Below are 22,360 nucleotides of genomic sequence, written 5' to 3'. Positions count from 1 at the left end.
TCTGCACTATTTACACTTTGCGTTCTGACTTTAAATTTCTGAATGATTGATGATCCAGATACACAGATTATTAAAACATTATTTAAAAAGCTATCAGAATACTGTCTTTTATACCTACAGGCCTGGAATACAATGGGGCAGAAATCACAATTCACCCAGTTCCAGCTCAATAAAACCTGGGAGTACTGTCAGCAATTCAGGGCAACATACCATGTTTGGGTCAGAGGAAACTTACTGTAGAATCAAGGTAATGATACCTGAACTCCAAGCATTAAATGGAGAGGATAGATTTTACAAATTAAAAGTTCTTGGAATTTAGAAGGCTGTGAAGTGATTGGTCAAAACATTTAAAAGCATTGAGCGAAAGATTTAAGAATAAATTCGTAAAATCTATTTCTGCTAGTCTGGAATCTAGGCCTACTCAAAAGAATAAAATGCCAGGCCTTCAAGGAGTCAAATTAAGAAACAAAATTAGAAAACTCATCTCAGAAGGGTCACTGAACTTGAAACACTAACTCTGCTTTCTCTCCACTGATGCTGAAAGATCTGATGAGTTTCTTCAACAACTTCAGTTTTTGCTTCAGATTTCCACACTTTGTTTTATCAAATTAGGAAATACTGGTCCAAACAAAGGAGCATTTGAAGTTTGGAATAGTCTTCTTGAAATGGTAACTGATGATGGGCCAATTGTTAATTTTAAAACGGAGCTTGATGAATTCTCATTAGCCAAAGTACTGAGGGATATTGGGCAAAATCTGATACATGGAGTTAGGGCAGAGATCGGACGCTCTCTCATTGAGTGGCACCACATGCTTGATTACCTAAATGGCCAACTTCTGTTCCTATGGCCCAACCCCAACTGTACATCTGATGAGGTTGAGAAAATATACTGAACAAATGTAGACTTAATATCTTACCAATTGACCCTCTGGTATTCTCAGCATTCAGAGAACCAAAAGCTATCGTTGGCAGTAAACAGATGCAGTACAGAAACAAGATGGTGGTGATATACTTCCTAATAGATTTATTTTTACCAATGATACCTGTGGTAGAAGAAAACAAGGGCAAAGTTCAACAGATGTGTTTCCAAACAAGACACATTAAAATAATGCTAGCATCTCATAAACTCAATTATATTAGGGTACAGCATTCCAGAAAGGTTGAATGTGGTTAAATATTAAGCATTACTGGACTGGTAAATCCCAAGGTCCAAGCTAATTCTCAATAGCAAAATGAGAAAACAATAGGTAAAGGTCTAGAGAACAACTCAACAGAAACCTCTACATCATTTTTGTCTTTGGCACATGGCTCAGTACAGAAGAAGGATGAGGGGAATAAGCAACTTGTATTTAGATAGCACCTTCTCAGTTTGTAAAAAATGCCAAAAGGTGCTTTCTCTGAAATTCAACCATGCAAAAGCTTTTCCACAGAAGTTGCACTGTGTTATGCTGGAACATGTAACCAAGGAACATCTTTAAAAAAAAGGGATATGTACACAGCATTTTCAGGAGCAAATTCCTTAACTTTACGCCTCAAATGATACCAAAGCTGAAGAGAAAGCAAATTTGGGGGAGGTTGGAGTAAACAAGGTGACAGATTCAGGAGTCGAAAGTTGTGGAAGGCAGAAGGGAAAGTAGAGTTGAGATCACAACTAGATTAGCCATATTTTAAATAGTGGAGTAGGTTGAAAATAGTCAAATGGCCTCATCCAGTCTCAAAGTCCCGACAGCCCGGTGACGGAATATCTTAGCAATCAATCTGAAACCTTCAGGTCAATGATATCCAAAAACAAATTTAGAAAAAAAAATCAGAAAGTCAAAGCAAATGTGTTAGAATATAAACTTTGGAAATTATTTTAAATAAATGTACCAGTTAAGGTTTATTTTTGCAACAGACATTGTTAGAACAAAAAAAAATTCAGAAATGATTCAACATAATGAATCAGTCAGCAGCTGTGTCTTTTCTAAAAAAAAGATAAATGGATTTCTTTTCAAACGTTGACAGACCAAATAATTTCCAGCACTGCTTCTCTGGTTTCAGATTTATCTTTTACCTTTTTACTTAATGTTGTTACAATTAATTTAGTCCCTTCATTATTACCACCATTAACAATACAAACAAACAATTTCTAGGTTGTTTGGTTATCTAATTAAGATTAGAGATATATTAATTTCCATGTAATGTTTATGACTTTCGCCATAGCAACACTAGTCGAGAATTTGTTGTGACAATAACAAATAAGTTTGATGCGCAGACCATTATTCGTGCCGAATAACCGAACAATTTGAGGTGAGATGATGTTCTGTGAATGGCAACAAATTGCTGCCTAACTTGTTCCAATCTGTCATCAGCCTCACCAAAAATAAGAACTCAAAACCTAGACATGTTGAGATGAAACTCTCTACCAAAAGAGAAAGCTGGAATTAAACCTTTTAAAAAAAGAGAAGGGTTTTATTCCTTCTCTGTTACTCCATCTCTACAGCTCATAAAGGAGCCAATAAAACTGCAGTCTTTTCCCAAATTTTACTTCCTAGCTTTTTATACCTCACCATTTGATTTAATCTTTCTATGGTTTATTTGATTGTAAATCCTTTTCCTTAATCTCCAAACCTCATTTGGTTAGGAAATGCAACCAGGTTATGTCCTTCCAGCATATGAATGGGGCATTTATGGGGAATTCTGGATTACTCAACACAGAGAGATAGCAAGGACTCAAGTGGGATGAAAGGTCTCCCTCGGTTTGCAAGTGATTTCATGGTCATAGACGGCTGACATCCCCAGCAACTTGGAGCCAAATAAATTGAGTTGAAGGCAGAGGTAAAACAAAATTCAGCTCATGGATTCCACCACGGGATACCAAGCAACAGAAGATTCTAGCCTATTACGTCAGAATTTATGCCAAGGTTCATGGGTCTCTCCTCGCTTTTGGGAAGAGGTGTCACGGAAATAATGAGAAGTGAGATCAGTCATCGCCGAGCTCAGGGATGTTGTTGAATGACATTCAGGAGAGAGAATCCCAACATATGGATTGGGACACACCAGTGATTGCTACATAAACGTCTGGAATAGATGTCCCAAAAATTAGCATTGTTCATGGTAAGTAGGATCAGCAGAACTAGATTAACTGGGGGCTACGACAGGAAGAACTAAAAACCTTCTGATTCATGCAGCACTCTTCAGGTGCTCTAAAGGTCCTGCAGAAATTCACTTGATGTTTTAGGTGTTCACTCACATCTTTCTACCAATAAACGAAGCAGTTAATCGGTGGTAAACAAGGTCCCTCAAATGGTGAGACAGTAGCCAGTTATCCAGATTTTGGTGTTAGTTGAGGGGTGACATTTGTCCAGAAGACAAAGCTTGGGTTTAATGGTCTCATGTCTAAGGTAACTTCTGACATTTTTCCTATTTGCTCACAAGATGTGGGTATTATTGACCAGATTAACATTTATTGGAAGAAATCAGCAAGCCAGGCAGCATCAGGAGGGGAACTCAAAGTTTCAGGGATAGCCCTTCTTCAGGACTGGATGGGGGTGTGTGTGTGTGTGTGTGTGTGTGTGTGTGTGTGTGTGTGTGTGTGTGTGTGCGCGCGCGCTTAGGGAGAGTTACAAATAAAAGGTGGGGTGGGGAAAGTAGCGGAATGGTGAGGTAGTGATAGGTGGCTATGACCTGGTTGAACAATGGGAGAGCTGAGTCCAGTTGGTAGTTGGAAGGAAGGGTTGGAAGGTGGAATGGAAGGGAGGGGGCGGGGCTGGAAAGGGAGCTGGAGGTTTTTTGAAATTCGAGAACTCAATGTTAGGTCCTTCGGGCTGTAGATTGCCCAGGAGGAAGATAAAGTCTTGCTCCTCCAATGTACAGTTTGATTCACAGGTGCAATATAGAGGCAGCAGGGGATGGACACATCGGAGATGGGGGTGATGGTGTGTGGGGGGGATTGAAATGGGCAGTGACTGGGAGGGCAAGCTCACCGTTTCAGGCCCAAAGGTGCTCAGTGAAACTGACACCTCGTCTACGTTTGGTCTCTCCAATGTAGAGAAGACCACATTGGGAGCACCGAATGCAGTAGACTAGGCTGGAGGAGATGCAGGTGAACCTCTGTCTCACCCAGAAGGACCGTTTGAGGCGCTGGACCGAGGAGGGTGAGGGAAGGGAAGTGGTGTTTGGGTAGATGTTGCATCTTTCTCTATTAAAGAGGAAGGTACCAGGGGTATTGGGGGGTTTGGTGGGGAGAATGGCATGAACCAGGGAGTGGCAAAGGGAACAGTCCTTGTGGAAAGCAGGGAGGAGAGAGAAATGGATGATGTTCTGGGGAGAGAGGTCTAATTGAAATTGATGAATGTGATTGAGGATGATGTTGGATGCAGAGGCTAGTGAGTTGGAAAGTGAGGATAAGGGGGGTTACTATCTTTATTAGTTTGGGTGGGAGAGGGGATGGTTTAAAGCAGTGGAACGCTACTCGAGGTGGTGTGGTAGAGGGCTGTCATGACAGTGTATCGGGAGCAGGAGGGTTGGAGTGTTGGGCGGGGGGGGGGGGGGGGGGGGGAGAAAGATGTTCAAGGGGTTGGTGGGGTCCTTCTCAGCCTTCTGCAAGAACCGTTCTCTTCACCACTCCCTCGTTCACACCACACAACCCATCAAGCATTTCCCCCTCCCACCCTCAGGACCTTCCCTGTAAGTGAAGGTGTAACTTCTGCCTGTACACCACTTCCCTCTCCACCATCCAGGGCCCCAAACAGTCCTTCCAGGTGAGGTAGAGGTTCACCTGCATCTCCTCCAACCCAGTCTACTGCAGCTGGTGCTCCCAATATGGTCTTCTCTACATTGAGTCTCTCCAATGTAGACCAGGTGACCACTTCACCAAGCATCTCAGCCAGGCCCAAAACAGCCAGCCTGACCAGCCATTTCAATTCCCTATCCCACTCCCCCTCCGACATGTCCATCCTCAACCTCCTCCATTGCCACAGTAAATCAGACCGCAAATTGGAGGACCACTACCTTATCTTCCACCTGGGCAGCCTACAGCCTGGAGGACTTAACATTGAGTTCCCAAATTTCAAATAACCTTCCCACCCCCTCCCCCTCCCCTTCCCCTTCCCTTCCATTCCATTCCATTCCACCTACCAACCTTTCCTTCCAACTATCAGACATATTCAGCCCTCCAATTGATGAACAAGGTTGTATCCTCTACCAGTATCCACCTATCACTACCTCACCTTCTGCTATTCTCCCCATCCCACCTTTATTTGTAGCTCCTCCTACCCCCATACCTAGTCCTGAAGAAGGGCTATACCCAAATTTTGACTCGTCCTGATGCTGCCTGGCTTGCTATATTCTTCCAGCCTCCTGTCTGACTACTTTGGATTCAAGCATAGAATCCCTACAGTATGGAAACAGGCCAATTGGCCCAACAAGGCCCGACCCTCCGAAGAGTAATACACCCAGACCCATTACCCTACCCTATTTATCTACATTTAGCCTTGACTACTGCACCTAGCCAACATATCCCTGAACACCATGGGCAATTTAGCATGGTCAATTCACCTGACTTGCACATCTTTGGATTGTGGGAGGAAACCGGAGCACCCAGAGGAAACCCACGCAGACACGGGGAGAATGTGCAAATTCCACACAGACACAGTCACCCAACGCTGGAATTGAACCTGGGTTTCTGGCACTGTAAAGCAGCAGTGCTAACCACTGAGCCACTGTGCTGCACTACAGCTTTTTTTTGTCTCTAACTAAGATTAACATTTATTGTCTATCCTTAATTGCCCAGAGAGAAAACCACATTACTGTGGTTCTGGGTTCACATTTAGACCAGACCAGGTAGGGATGACACTTTCCCTCCCTAAAGGACATCAGTGAATTTTCCCTGACAATTGATAATGGTTTCATGGTTATCATTAGACTTTAATACCAGATTTCTATTGAACTCAATGGTGGGATTCAAACCCAGGCCCACAGAACATTACCTGACTCTCTGGCCATCGCTGTGCATTCTGCTGTGAAAAGGTGATTGTCACGAAAGGGTCAGCTGCCAACAATTGAGACCCACCCACTGGTATACCTGTAACTTCCTGGAAGGAGCCAGGTTAATCTGCAGATAGACTTGGTCATCTGTAAGTATGTAATTTAGACTAAGAACCTACTTCAGATACGTAGTATTACTTACCTGGTGGCAACTATATCTAGTTTTACTTGACTATAGTGTGCAATCTCACTATACAATACCTATTTCTTGTTACGCAGGAATGAGAATCTACCACCAACCCTTCCAAATGGTCACCCATTTAACATGACTAAGATTCAGATTAGGAGGAGGAAAATTAGTGCCAGCTTTGTAAATCTAAAGATCCTTAGATACCTTTAGGAGGTAAACATCTAGCAAACCGCCCCCCCGACAACAAAATAGGAACCAGACGCCAACATCTCTTACAAGGAGAAAGTGAGGACTGCAGATGCTGGAGATCAGAGTCGAGAGTGTGTTGCTGGAAAAGCACAGCAGGTCAGGCAGCATTCGAAAAGCAGCAGAATCAACATTTCAGACATAAGCCCTTCATCGAGAATCCCGATGAAGGGCTTATGCCTGAAACATCAATTCTCCTGCTCCTCGGATGCTGCCTGACCTGTTGTGCTTCTCCAGAAACAGTCCCAACCCCAACATCTCTTACAATGCAGCCCTCCCTTGCAATGCTGTACTGAGAAATTGTCAATACAGCTCAGGGCTCACATCCAGCATGGGGCTCAGAGGTAACGCAGTGAATCCTGCAGCAAAAAACAGACACAATAAAAACATATATCTGTCCTTTCTGAACTCAGAGTGGGGTGCGAGATGTTTATTTTGCTTCTGGCACGATTTGATGCTTCAGTACCAACAAATCTCTCAGACAGCAAACTGATACCGGCCATGCCTCTGTCCAGGAGGTGTGTTCCCCCAAGAGAGAAATGATTTTCAAACTGAACATCTTGTGCAAAAAAGGGTAATAGGCTCCATTTAATAGAGCTTTTTTTGTTTCACTTGATGTGTGCATTTTGGGATAACCCAAAACATCCCTCTGCCAGGAACACTAAATCCCAGCGAGCAGTCATAAAGTGTGATCAAAAGATGACGAATCAGACAGGCCAAATAAAAGCAACATAATTGCGCATAGCAGCTGCAACTCCTGCACCGGTGCCAAACTAAACGTTTTCATGTCCCATTCTTCGGTTAAAAAAAAGACCAGCTAGAGCATAGTAAGTCCAGAGAGCAGGCATGTTCATCAACATCATATGTGGTTTGCAAGTAACTAAAGCCAAGCAACATCTAGAGACTGAAGGGTGGATAACGATGAGAACAGATTTAAGCTAACTTGCAGAAGAGCTTCAGACTCTAAGATCAGGAAGAGGCCATTTGGCCACCAAGCCTATGATAGAGGCAATACAAGGAAAGCTTTCCACTGCAGCATCTTGTAGTCAGTAATACACTGACTCCTAGCACCTCTTCTGAACGGTCTGTCCTTTATTCTGAGTATGCTGCATGTTTCCCCAACCATTGGAAATAGCTTATCTTTATCCACCCTATCAAGAGAAGTGGACAGTGGGCAGGAAAGTGGAGTTGAATTTCAAGGTCAGCTACGGTCATATTGAATACTGGAGCACGCCCGAAAAGGCCAACTCCTGCCAACAGGTGTGTTCACATAAGTTTCTACCACATCTTCAATCCACCCTACTCCATCCCCACATTCCTAGAATTCCAGTTTTGAATCCTTCCAAAGTGGTTTTGGTCAATGCTACAGCAGCAAAGCAGCACTTAGTAAATTCTGTGACATTAGCAATGGTAAGCTTTTCTTCATCTTTTTGGACTTGCTTTTCAGGCCAAAGGCTCTCCCCAATATCATGCAGCTTTCCTCTGAGGTTCCATGTTTATTACTCTACTCTATCTTCAATGGCTTCTCTTCTTGCTGCTGCATAGTTTCTTCATGATGTGCTTCATCTTTCCTATTTCCTATCTACATCTCCTAAAGGTTTTCATATCAACATCCAGTTCCAACTGCACCTTTCAGCTCTCTTACTGTCATTAAGTCAGCATGCTAATCACACTTCCAATACTGAAGGAGCAGAAACTTTCTTCAATTCAACACTGGGAAGGCTGCAACCATTCATCATCTCAAACTCAACTCCTTACCTCTTCATGGCAACGGTCTGTTCCCAACCTTGGTGCTATTTTTGTTTCAAAGATGAGCTTATCACTAAGATCACTACTTCTGGAACACTGCCTAACTACAGCCCTATCTCAGCTCTCTGCTGACGAAACCTTTTGCTACTTCTAGGCCAGCTTATTCCAATTCATTCCTGGTCATCCACATTCTACCTTCCGTAAACTTGAGCTTATCCAAAAGCTCACAAGTCTTAACTCACACCAATGCTGCCTGAACTGCTGTGCTCTTCCAGCACCACTAATCCAGTATTTGGTTTTCAGCATCTGCAGTTATTGTTTTTAACTCACACCAAGTCACACTGGCTCCTGATCAAGCAATGTGCAGAGTTTAAAATTTTTAACCTGGTTTTCACACCCACAACCTCCACCGTGTCTAATCGCCAGCCTCGCAAGATATCTGCTCTCCAATTCTGGCCATTTGAACATTATCAATTTTAAAAGTTGCTCCACCATTTGTGGCTACAGCCTCCGTTGCCTAGGCCCTAGGTTTGGGAACATCCTCCCCCACCCCTCTCTTCATTGTCTTCCACCTTTCGGGAAATTATTTAACACATTGTCTCTGACCAAGCTGATTATTATTATCTGGCCTAATATCTCTATTCCTGTGAATCACCTGGAAGTTTCATTACGTTAAAAGGCATAATAAAACGTTGCTTTACCTTAACAATGAGAACGCAGAAAAACACTGCAAGGCACTTTACGGAGAGAAACCTTAAAAGAGAAATATGAAATAAACCAGTAGGCAAGTTAGAATTGTGTTTAATCGATGAGAAGGAAGTGGGAATGTGGAGAAATATTTACAAAAATCAGAAGTCTCAGTGAGTCAGGCTGGTCACTAAGTTAAGACAAAAAAGAAAATGATAAATTAAGGAAGTGTGGTTGGGATACATAAGACCAGAGTCATAGAAATGAAGAACATCATAGCAACGGACACAACGCCAAAAGTGACAAGTCAGAGCAAAGGCTGCAAACGGAGTGTGGCTGAGGAGGTTCTTTATCAAAAAGTATGTTGCCCACAGACCTACAATTACTGCAAATGCAACTAGTGAATTTACAGAAATGATAGCAACGGCTGACTGGAAAGCATTTCTGGGGTGGAGATAGGACAGGGAATCAGAAGTAGAAAGCAAGACGTAGCATTAAAAAAGATTTCACTTCCATCCCAACGAGGGATGAACAGTTCTGGAGAAGGGTCACCAGAGCTGAAACATTAACTCTGATTTCTCTTCACTGATGTTGCCAGAGCTGCTGATTTCCGAGCAATTTGTGTTTATGATTTTCAGCATCCACGGGTCTTTTGGTTTTTCTGTTCCATCCAGGCACAATTTTGGGAAAAGGGAAATTATACAATTTAAACGTCATCAGATTTAAACCTGCCAGCCACTGCCTACCTCTCTTCTGACTTCTAAATTATAAATTCAACAACTACATGTAGAAAGGATTAGTCTGGATAAAGTTTACAGCTGACTTTAAGAAAGTGTGTTATGGGCTCAGACATTTGTGGGCTTTCATGTGGGGGCCATTTTCTTATAGCTGCCAGGTTTGCTAGTTAACCAGACCATTGACAGGCAAAACGGCAATGGAAGTGTCAAGGTGCTTTCAGAAGAATCAAACCAGAGTTGCATTTTCCCGAAATGAAAGGCATTAGAGAAACTTAGTCAACGAGAGACGAGGAGGAGGAAGTGGGGACTGCAGATGCTGGAGATCAGACTCTAAGGGTGTGGCGCTGGAAAAGCACAGCCAGCCAGGCAGCATCCGAGGAGCATCAGGAATGATGAAAAGCTTATGCTCCAAACGTCGACTCTCTTCCTCGTCAAATGCTGCCTGATCGGCTGTGCTTTTCCACTACCACACTTTTCGAAATAAGAGGTGATGACTCAAGTTATCATGGAAGTGAAGGTGCTTCCACTAGTCAGTCAGAGAGACAATGACCCAGGGTACAGCCAGAGAGTGAAGGGATGATGCTTTAGAATGGAGAGGAGGAGGAGAATTTCTTCAGCCAGAGGGTGACTAATCTGTGAAACTCATTGCCAGAGATGACTATGGAGGCCTCGTCATTAAGTGTCACTAAGACAGAGATAGACAGGTTCTTAACTGTGAAGGGAATCAAGGGTTACTGAGAGGTGACAGGAGAATGGGGTTGAGAAACAAATCAGCCACGATCGAATTGCAGAGTAGACTCGGTGGGCTGAATGGTCTAATTCTGCTGCTATACCTTATGGTCTAAGATTATGCTGTTACCTTAATTGTTGTTGCCAACACAATGGATACCTGGCTTTGCAAATAATTGATGGTGCATGGACTTCTCACCTCCTCCAAAAACCTCTGGAAACGTTACTATCCAGGCTTTATCTTCTGCTTTAAATCACGACTGCTACCTGCATTTTGAGATATCTGGCTGGAATCCAGCAGGCCAAAAGTGTCTCGCTATACACTGTCCCTGAGGCTGTTGCTCCTTACTAATAAGTAAATCTCAACTCCCTATGCACTGTAGCACTCCTTTATTCAGATTTGTATTCGCAGATTCTCAAATACATACTTCGCTAAAACCTCTTAAAGTGCTTTACGACTGAAGTACGTTTGAAGTGTTACTTACTGTTGTAACATAGGAAAAACAGCAGCAGGACTTAATTTTAGGTAATGAAGCCAACGGCTAAGTGGTTAAAGTATCAGTGGGGAGTATTTTGCAGACTGCAATCATAACTCCATTAGATTCAACATTGTTCTGAAAAGGATAACATGGTGTTAGGCCTGATGGGAACTCTCTCGTCTGGTTTGAGAATTTAATCTGTTTTTTTTCCCTCCAACTTGCTTAGTTGTAGCAAAATCTTCTAAACCTTCAGAATTAGTAAAGACTATTATACACAGTTCTGGAATTCACATCATAGAAAGGATGTGATCGAACTAGAGAGGCTGTAGAGGAGATTTACCAGGATGTTACCTGGTTGGGCTAAAGCAATTGCAGCTATGAACAGTTATAAAATGGCCCAGCAAGCTATACAGTTTACTGAGGGATCGGTAACAGACGCTTACCTTGTCAGTGACACTCTGACATCCCATGGAAGAATAAAGAAAATTGAAAAGAAAAAAAAGTTAGTGCAAGTTATTCTCAATGCCCCAGTCTATATTTAGAGTCATAGAGGTCTACAGCACAGAGAAAAGGACGATTACGTATGTTCGGTCAATGACCTAACCATTCTAATCACATAATCCCATTTTCCAGCACGTGGCTCATAGCCTTGAAGTCAAGATTAGAGTGGTGCTGGAAAAGCACAGCAGGTCAGGCAGCATCTGAGGAGCAGGAAAATCGACATTTCGGGCAGGAGCCCTTCATCAGGATCTCATTCCTGATGAAGGGCTCCTGCCCGAAACGTCGATTTTCCTGCTCCTCGGATGCTGCCTGACCTGCTGTGCTTTTCCAGCACCACTCTAATCTAGACTCTGATCTCCAGCATCTGCAATCCTCACTTACACCTCACAGCCTCAAAGGCCTGGGCATTGCAAGGGCACCTAGAAATACTTCTTTGTACGATGAGAGTTTTTGCCTCAAACACGCTTACAGACAGCGAGTTCCAGATTCCCACCATCCACTGGATGAAAGGGTTTTTCCTTATATCTCCATCAAACCTCCTGCCCCTTCCCTTAGTCAACTGACCCCTCGATCAAGAAGAAACATCTCCTGTCTACCGTACCTATGCCCTCAATTTTATACATCTCAATCTCCTCTGCTCAAAAAGAACAACCACCCCAATCTCTCTAGCTCAGGCAACTTCCTGGTAAATCTCCCCTGCATCATTTCCAGAGCTATCACATCACTCCAATAATGTGGATTCCAAAAACTCTCACATAAATCTTCAGAATCTGAGAGTTTTAAGATTTTCACCCCAGCCAAACAACTTGAAGAGATCAGATTAAATTCTCAAAAGCTCCAAGAGAGTGCATGATTAGGGGCTATAGATTAGCAATTGTGCTGACATCAAACAATACCCATAAACAAAGAAACCTGTGAACCTGGAAATCCAATGAGGAAAATAACTTCCTTCTGACGCATTTATTTTTTTTAAAAAAGGGTTATGGAATTGACAAATGCATAAAGAAAATTTCATGAGGTAATTTCTATTTGTTTATGGAAGTGAGCACACTGAGTAACAACGCAATAAGTTTATTGCTTCCATACCCCTGGGGCAGTCACTGAGCACACATCAAGGAATTACTTACCCCCAAGCTCATAATTCTCCATCCAATTATTTTAATGAAGTTTAAAATAAATTGCTTGGGAGTACAGTACTGGAGTTTTACTGAAAAGAAATAAGATACCCAGTTGGAGCTTTTCATCTCTCATTCATCAGGACAGACTCAAGAATTGTCAAACCTCAAAGAGAGCAATGGTTTTATACGGAGAGAGAAAATGTTGCTGACTGATTAGGTCAACTCTCATTGGTTGTGGCATTGCCATGGAGAATGCATTTCGGAAGTACTCGTCACCCCACACTTTTGTTAAATTCAACACAATATTACAGACCCACACAAATGAAACCACGAAGGGATAAATATGGACTAGAATATTGATAACAACTCCCCTACAGTCCTTGGATTTTTAAAATTTTTTCCACGGGATGTGGGTGTTGCTGACAAAAATCAGGATTGTTGCCCATCTCCAATTGCCCTTGAGCTCTGGTTTGCTGTGCTATTTCAGAGGTCAGTTACAAGTCAACCTATGGGTCTGTAGTCACTTAGGTAGACCAGGTGAGCATACTGTATCCCTTCTCCAAAAAGGGATTAGACGGGTTGTGTACATGCAGAGACAGCTATCTCAAAGTACAGGAAGCAGTATGGAAGCTCATTGCTGGTGCATGAGAATGTGTTGCTGGAAAAGTGCAGCAGGTCAGGCAGCATCCCAAGGGGCAGGAGAACTGACGTTTCGGGCATCAGCCCTTCTTCAGGATTCCTGAAGAAGGGCTGATGCCCGAAACGTCGATTCTCCTGCTCCTTGAGATGCTGCCTGACCTGCTGCGCTTTTCCAGCGACACATTCTCAGCTCTGATCTCCAGCATCTGCAGTCCTCACTTTCTCCCCATTGCTGGTGCATGTCAGGTATGTAGCGCATACATCCACGTTACTGGTAGCTCACTCCAAATAACATGCTCCTTCAGCTGTTTGTCAAGCAGAACTCAAAACATATTTAAGGATTACATGTGATTCAGTGATTGGAAAGTACTTACTGAACAATCCATAGAATGCTAAATATTACACTGACAAGCAGATTGAGGATGATCAGTTGGACTCAAATGGGAGTCACTCAATCTGCCATAGCGTGTAAATATTATTTCATGGAGGATGTGTTTTCTGCAGGAAAAAGGACCATGTCTACTGATGAGTGCAAGATGGAAAGTTTTAAAAATGTCTTTTTTTTTTTAAAAAGCAAAGTTGGAAACATTAACAAATGAAAAACAAAGGCTTGATAACGCAGAATGCAAAGTAACAGGGATCTGAATGGCTGCAGATGGGTAATTCGTAGAGGGGCCAGAGCCATTAGGAAGGTGTATAGTGATGGAAGCTAAATAACATCTATTGACAAACATTTTTCAAGCTGTCAGCTGCCACAAAAGGTAATTTGAAATAATACCCCATTACCAACAAATTACAGCAACACAAACTAATTGGGTTTTTCCTACCTCACCCCAGGAGTTTACTAGATTACATTACAGTGTGGAAACAGGCCCATCAAGTCCACACCGACCCACCGAAACGCAACCCACCCATACCCCTACATTTACCCCTTACCTAGCACTACGGGCAATTTAGCATGGCCAATTCACCTAACCTGCATAATCACCTTCCCCGAATTCCAAGTGCTTCTTGATGCCCAGTCTTGCTCTCTACAATTCCTCCACCAGAGGGTCTCTCTCTCTCTCTCTCTCTCTCCCCATGCCCCACTCCCCAAGTATTCAGAACCTCTCTCTCCAAGCCTCCTGGACAATGGGACCAACAGTTCAAAATACATACACATCTCAGGGCAGTATTGTCTGGTTGCAAAATGAGCCAAAAATAACTAAAATGAAGTGACCAGTCACCTGGTCGAATCCTTTTGTATGGAAATACACTTGGTGGCCATTATACTTGTTTCCCAAGACAGAGCAACATAGTCTCAATCAACACGAGTAAGGCCATGGTCAAGAGGCTTGTGAAAACCTGTTTACTCACCATCAGTATAGTCTGATAGATACAATGGTAACCTTCGTCGTAAGTCTTCCATCATTCCCTTCCCTATGCGTAGGAAGTCAAAAGCCTGTTCGGTCAGGAAAAGATATTACATTAGAACACTGATCACCCAGCACAAGCTTATTCCCAAAAACATTTGACCGTGACACCAGATTTTGTCCCCTATTTGTTCAGTCATTGAATGTGGATCTTGCTGGCAAAGCTGACATTTGGTGCTCATCCGAAACAGGCCTTGCACGGAGCAAACTGACTACTTCAGGGAGCAGAGAGAATGCGAGGACTGCAGATGCTGGAGATCAGAGTTGAGGGGGTGGTGCTGGAAAAGCACAGGTCAGGCAGCATCCGAGGAGCAGGAGCATTGATGTTGTTTCAGGCAGAAGTCCTTCGTCAGGAATTTCAAACACCCCACTATTTCAGGTAGCAGTTAAGAATCAACCATGTTGCTGTGTGTCTGGAATCACATGTAGGCCTGACTCGGCAAGGACAGCAAATTTCCTTGACACTTAAGACAGTTCTGAAGCATTCTCACTGAACTTGAAATGGTAACTCTGCTTTCTCTCCACAGAGTCAAAACGTATAGCACCCCAAAAGCGCAGCAGGTCAGGCTGCATCCAAAGAGCAGTACAGTCAATGTTTTGGGCATAAGCCCTTCATCAGGAATGTGGGGGCAGAGAGATAAATAGCAGAGGTAGCATGGAAGGCAATAGGTAGATGAAGGTGGAGTTGATGATGATAGGTCACAGAGGAAGGTGGAGCGGATAAGTGGGAAGGAAAATGGACAGGTAAGACAGGTCAAGAGGGCAGTACTAGGTTGGAGGGTTGGAGCTACGATGAGGTAGGAAATAGAAATAAAATCAAAATAGAAACCAGACAGTGTGGATACAGGCACTTCAGCTCAACAAGTTCATACTGACCCTCTGAAAAGTAACCTACCCAGGTCCATTCCCCTACCCTATTCCTCTACATTTTACCCTTGATTAAATGACCTAACCTACACATCACTGAACACTACAGGCAATTTCCCATGGCCAACTCACCTAACCCGGATATCTTCGGATTGTAGGAGGAACCCACACAGACATGTGGAGAATGTTCAAACCCCACACAGTCACCGGAGGCTGGAATCGAACCCAGGTCCCTGGTACTGAGCCACCGTGAGGGAGGGGAGATGAAGAAACTGGTGGAATCAACATTGATGCCATGTGGTTGGAGGGTCCCAAGGTGGAAGAGGTGGCATCAGGTGGCTTAGATTTGGCAGTGGAGGTGTCCCAGGACTTGCACCTTCTTACCGGAGTGGAAGGGGGAGTTGATGTGGGTGGCCACGGATTGGTGGGGTTGTTTAGTGCGTGTGCCCCGGAGATGTTCTCTGAAACGTTCCTCAAGTTGGCATCCTGTCTCCCCAACGTAGAGGAGACCACATCGAAAACAGTGGGCACAGTAGATGATGTGCAGGAAAATCCCAGCCAGATGTGGAAGGATCCTTTGGAGCCTTGGATGAAGGCGAGGGGAAGATGTGGGCACAGATTTTACACCTTATGCGGTGGCAAGGGATGGTGCCGGGAGAGGAAAGTAGGTTGGGAGTGGAAGGTAGGTTGGGATTGGGGGGGGGGAAACGGGGTGGGCCGTGGACCTAACGAGGGAGTTGTGGAGGGAATGTTCTCTGCGGAATATTGAAAGGGGTGGGGAGGGAAATATATCTCTGGTGGTGGGATCTGACTGTAGGTGGCAGAAATGGTGGAAGATGATGCATTGTATCCAGAGATTGGTGGGATGGAAGGTGAGGACCAGGGGGTTCTGTCCTTGTTGCGATTGGAGGGGTGGAGTTCAAGGGCGGAGGTGCAGGAAGTGGAGGAGATATGCTGGAGGGCATTGTTGACCACATGGGAGGAGAAATTGCGGTCCTTGAAGTGGGAGGAAAATGTGATGTTCAATGGTGGAATTGCTCCTCCTGGGAGCAGATGTGGCAGAGGCAGAGGAATTGGAAATAAGGGATAGTGTTTTTATGGGGTGGGGGGGGGGGGGGGGGTGAGGGATGTAGTCCAGTTAACTGTAGGAGTCTGTGGATTTGAAATAGATGTCTGCGTTGAGTTGGTCACTGGAAATGGAGAGGTCCAGGTGAACTTGAGGTGAAGGTGGTGGCTGTTAGTGAAGTTGATGAACTGTTCAACCTCCTCATGGAAGCATGAGGTGGGGCTGATACAGTCAATGTAGCAGAGGAAAAAAGGTGTGGAATGATGCTGGTGTAACTGCAGAAGATGGGTTGTTCCACGTACCCAAAGAGACGGGCCACCCTCTACTCTAACCTACCACCTTCACTCCCCACCTGTATCTTCCTATCACCTTCCAAGCTACCTTTCCACCAGCCCTATACCGCCTCCTATTGATCGCTTAGCCTTCTCGGGCCCACCACCACATTTCTGATGAAAGGCTTATGCCCAAAACGTTGATTTTCATGCTCCTTGGATGCTGCCTGACCAGCTGTGCGTTTCCAGCAAAACACTTTTTGACTCTGATCTCCAGCATCTGCGGTCCTCACTTTCTCCGATCTCTTCACAGATGCTGATAAGTATTTCTACCAATTTCTGTTTTTGTGCCACAAGCAAATATATGTTCAGTCTGCATTTTGCTCTTTTTTCTCACAACATTGGTTCTGCTCCTCCTACTATGGTAGGAGGTAACACAGCCAAAACCAGAAACAAAACACCATTGAAGCAACATATATAGAACACAACCTTGCAGCAATTCAACACTACTTGGAAACACATTCTTAAACTTTCACCTGATGAGTTGGAATTTAAATCCCGCAGCTCGATTATATTGGTTCTCCCCAATTTCAGGAAGGCATGATTTATTTTCCCCTTGTAAACTTCCCACAGCACAGTAAAAACACATACAAACAGGACAGTTCATAGTCAACAGCAATCGAGGGGTTAACAAAGGGAAGATGGAGGTTAGTTGAAAATCAGCCAGATGCAGCAATGTCATGGTAAAGTTGGTGTTGTGATGATACTGCTCCTTTAATAAGGTTGTGCTGTCCTTGGTGGTGAGGGGGGGGGGGGGGGGGGGGGTGGGTGGGGAGGAAATGGGAGGAACAGGGGCGGAGACAGACTCAAGGGTTTTAGGGTAATTTGTTTATAGCTAAGAGATACTGCCTAATGCAGAAGGCTTTCAAGTTTTAAAACAAACACTTGTTCAATGAAAGGGGAGTGGCCAATTCTCCCAGCTCAGCTTTCTCTGGTTTGGTTTGTGTTTTAAGAGGAATGTGGAAAAAAAAGCTGCTGGACCCAAAGAAGCACGTCCAGGTTGGTCCTCTCTCTCTGACTTCTCTCCTGTAAGAGCCTGTGTATGATTTTACCTTTTGTGTCAAGGGGGTTTAATAGGGAGTGTTGCAAGTATTGGGAACAGCAGCATTAAGTTGGGATAATCTGTTGGGTCTTTGCAGAGGGTAAGTTATTCGATATTTGTTTCTCTTTCATTTGTGTTTCATCCGGTAATCTTGTAAATAAATTGTTTAATTTAAAATTAAAGTGGTTTGACCAGCTATTTCTCCTGGAATATCCACATTACACCTTCTGAAAACAAAGTTAGGGCCTGGGCTACTTTCTTTCAATGTTTTGAGGGGGTCTGGCCTGGTCCATAACAGTGCACATCTCTCTTCAATAGATCTTTCTTGTTCAAACAGTTCCTACAGTGTGGAAACAGGCCATTTAGCCCAAGAAGTCCACACCAACTCTCCAAAGAGCATCCCACCAAACACACCCTCCTATTCTCTTCCTGGACACTACAGGCAAATTCTCAAGGCCAATCCACCTAATCTGCATATCTTTGGACTGTGGAACAAATCTGGAGCACCCAGAGGAAACCCATGCAGACACAGGGAGAACTCAACACAGACAGTTGCCCAAGGCTGCAATCGAACCCGGTGAACCAGCAGTGCTGACCACCAAGCCGTCCCTGTTCTACATGTTATGGTGCATTGGGTACAGTAATGCTGACAGAGTCCAAAGCATGGTCAGTTGTAAGATCAAATCAATCTGATATTTTTTGGTTCAAAGAAATTATGTCTAAACAAATACGGCATGCACCACAGCCATAACAGAAGATGCTGGGCAGTTTGCCATTAAAGCTGGTGTTCTGAGAAAAGATATATTGGAGGATAGCAGCCAAATTTAATAAACGTACTTTGTCACACTGAGCATTCCATGCAATTAATTACTCGGAAACACATTAAGAATACTCCAGGGAGAAAACAACCATTCTGTGCCAGCAATTCCCTACAAACAGCATCTAAAACTAAGGATTAATTCATGGTATTCATTAGGCAATGAATTTTTGGCCAGCAGACTGAAGATTGTCCATTCTTCTTTTCAAGTGCCATTAAATTTTGATCCACTTGAACAAAGTCATCAGCTGAGTCAAGATTTTACAATAATACCAGTTTATGCCTTTTTTTTCTCATCTCACTTCCCTGGCAAAAAAAATCAATTGTTTGCCAACTTGTCGTGGTGGGGTCTGAACTCATGTTATCCGGATTGTTTAGCCATTATCATTTCCAGTGATCTGTACAGCAAGGGTTGCAACTGCACCAACACAGCACACTATTCTGCAAAAGATGTAGGGTAATGGAGCAAGCTCTACAAGCAATATAGCTCACATTTACAAAGCAACTTCACAAGTGCAAAGATCTTTACAGCCAACATGATCACTGTTGTAAATGTAGGAAATATGGCAACAAATTTATACATAATAGTCCACCACAAACGATAAATGAACAGATCATCTGTATTAGACTATAAAGATCATAGGAAATTGGAGAAGGTGACTATTCAGCCCATCAAACCTGCTCTGCCATTCAATAAAATAACTGTTGATCTGATTGTGACCTTCACTATCTTCCAGTTTACACTGGTCCATGCACTGGACCCCTTTGTGAGTCAAAAAGGAGTCTAACGAGACTCTGGAGAAATTGTACTTTTTCACGTTTAAATGGAATACCCCTGTCCCCAGTTCTCTAAACTGGAGAGAACATCCTCTCAGCATCTACCTTGACGAGCCCTTCAGAACCTAACAACATCACCCCCTCATTCTTCAAAATGTCAATGAGTGTCGGCCCGATCTACTCAACCTTTACTCAAAGGAGACCATCCTTATCACAGGATTCAGCCTGGTGAATCTTCTCTGAACTGCTTCCAATGCAAATACATCCCTCCTTCAGCAAGAGGCCAAACTGTATACAATACACCTGTGATACTCTTACCTATGACCTGTACAATTGTAGCATCATCCCCCTATCTTTGTTCTCACTTGTAAAACAGATCATCATTGTATTTGCCTCCCCAATACTTGTGTGCTAATTTTGTTTTTTGAGCTTCTTGTATAAGGTCAACCTGAATCTTCTGTACTTTAGTATTCTGCTATCTCTCCTCACTGAAATAAAATGCTGCTTTTGTATTCTGCCATCCAAGTAGGTGACCTTGCATTATCTCACATTAAACTGCATATGCTAAACTTTTGCCCACTTGCTGGAAGAACACAGCAAGCCAAGCAGCATCAGGTGGTGGAGAAGTCAACATTTCGGGTGTAATCTTTCTTTAGAACTTGATTCGTGAGCATTCTTGTGTGCAATGGGCAGCAGCCCTCTTACCTATGCTGCGCAGGAAGGTCGTCAGTGGTTAGTACTGCTGCCTTACAGTTCTAGGGGCCCGGGGTCGACTCTCATGCACCTGTGTGTGGAGTTTGCATGTTCTCCCCGTGTCCACCTGGGTTTCCTTCAGGTGCTCTGGTTTCCTCCCACAGTCAAAAGATGTGCAGGTTAGGTGGATGGGCCATGCTAAATTGCCCACTATGTCCAGGGATTTGCAAATTAGGTGGATTAGCCATGGGAAATGTAGGGTTACAGGGATTTGATTTAATGTAATATATCAACTGAAACACAGCATCAGTGACAGCACAGCACTTTTTAATCCTGGCTGCTATGCCCAAGTGTCTAGACTGGATTTGCCTTCCCAATACTTGTGCGCTAATTTTGTTTTTATGAGATTCTTGTATAAGGTCAACCTGAATCTTCTGTACTTTAGTATTCTGCTATCTCTCCTCACTTAAATAAAATGCTGCTTTTGTATTCTGCCATCCAAGTAGGTGACCTTGCATTATCTCACATTAAACTGCATACAAAGGCCCATGCTCAAGACTAGCATTGCACAGTAAATGACAGTATAAGACACCAAATGGTGACAGAAATAGCTTTATTCAGTTATTACCAGAGCTCAAGAAAAGAATACCTATAAAGAATTTTCAGTGCCCGTTCAAAGAAAATAAAAGGGGTTAAACTTTGGATACTGTGCAAAATACCCACCTTACATCAAAGCTGGCATGAGCACCAGATATCTGGAACCTGCTTTCAATTAGCTCTGGCATCTGGCCAGAAGAATTCTACTTTCTTTGGGGACCTGATTGATTTTATGTTGCTGTATCTCCTTTGGTCTGACCTACATAGCACACCATTTTAAAAAAATTGAGAGTGTGCGGAGTTCCTCTGAACAAACATCTCTCTTGTGATATACTTGGCCATCCGTAGAACATTTGCACAGCACCTTTTCGAAAGCAATTACTTCAAGATGCACTTTCGCAACATCCAAAAGTCTTGCCAAAGTTTGTTTTCTTTTCTTCTTTAATATAATTGTAAGGTCACAATCCTCTTCAAACATCCACACATCTGGGACACAGCACACAATCAAACAACAAGATAATCCACAATATATATAAATGCTGCGATTGCAAGGGCAAGGAGTCCAAAGGCAGGTCACTCACCTCCCGACTCCACAACTCCTGCCCCTCAACAATGTGTTAGCATACTCTCCACTCTCCTGGGTGGATGCAATCTCCATTTAAAAACAAAGGTGTTCAACACTGATCTGGGACAAAGCAGCCTGCTCAATTGCACTCCATCTAAAAGCTTCAGAACATTTGGAATACTGTGTTCAATTCTGGTCTCCCTGTGATAGGAAAGATGCTGTGAAACTCTAAAGGGTTCAGAAAAGATTTACAAAGATGTTGCCAGCATTGGAGGGGTTTGAGCTATAGGCACAGGCTGAATAGACTGGGGCTGCTTTCCCTGAGGGGTGACCTTACAGAAGTTTATAAAATCATGAAAGGGCCTGAATAACGTGAATAGTTGAGGTCTTTTCCCAGGATAGGGAAGTCCAAAACTAAAGGGCATAGGTGCAAGGTGAGCGGATAAAGGTTTAAAAAGGGATCTAAGGAGCAACTTTTTCCACACAGAGGGTGGTGCGTATATGGAATGAGCTGCCAGAGAAAGTGGAGGAGCCTGGTACAATTATAGCATTTAAAAAGGCATCTGGATGGGTACATTATTAGGAAGGGTTTAAGAGGGAGATGGGCCAAATACTAGCAAATGGGACTAAATTAATTTAGGCTATCTGGCTGGCATGGACAAGTTGGTCTAAAGGATCGGTTTCTATGCTGTACACCCCTTTAGGGCTCTATGACACTAATTCACCTTACAAAACGTGCAGTGCAACAGCAATGATGCACTGTAGAAACTCACCAAAGGTTCCTTCCACCATTTAGGAGGACAAGGGCAGCTGGTACATGGGAACATCCAACTCTTTTTTTTAAAAAAAGTCACCGAAGGCTGGAGGATAGCAAATGTTGTCCCCTTGTTAAAGAAGGGGAGTAGAGACAACCCTGGTAATTATAGACCAGGCAGCCTTACTTCAATTGTGGTTAAAGTGTTGGAAACATTTATAAAAGATAGGATTTATAATCATCTAGTAAAAGGAATAAATTGATTAGGGATAGTCAACATGGTTTTTTGAAAGGTAGGTCGTACCTCACTAACCTTATAGAGTTCCTTCAAAAAGGTGACCAAACAAGTGGATGAAGATAAAGCGGTTGATGTGGTGTGTATGGATTTCAGTGAAG

The 22,360-nt window shown here is 43.4% G+C and overlaps 1 protein-coding gene across 2 annotated transcripts in view; it reads right to left on the bottom strand.

Annotated features, from left to right (window-relative positions):
- Positions 1-22,360, bottom strand: part of slc4a11 (solute carrier family 4 member 11) — a 170,873-nt gene that overhangs the window by 42,956 nt on the left and 105,557 nt on the right. For both annotated transcript variants that reach the window (XM_072577275.1, XM_072577265.1), the window contains exons 9-10: positions 14,399-14,483; positions 918-1,043 (exon numbers count right to left, since the gene is read on the bottom strand). In XM_072577275.1, the coding sequence (XP_072433376.1) occupies positions 918-1,043; positions 14,399-14,483 (211 nt within the window). The remainder of the gene's footprint in view (positions 1-917; positions 1,044-14,398; positions 14,484-22,360) is intronic.

The sequence above is a fragment of the Chiloscyllium punctatum genome, chromosome 1 (assembly GCF_047496795.1).
Source record: "Chiloscyllium punctatum isolate Juve2018m chromosome 1, sChiPun1.3, whole genome shotgun sequence".
In the NCBI taxonomy this organism is placed as follows: Eukaryota; Metazoa; Chordata; class Chondrichthyes; order Orectolobiformes; family Hemiscylliidae; genus Chiloscyllium; species Chiloscyllium punctatum.
The sequence above is the reverse complement of the archived record's forward strand: the minus strand, read 5'-3'. Positions and strand labels throughout refer to the sequence as shown.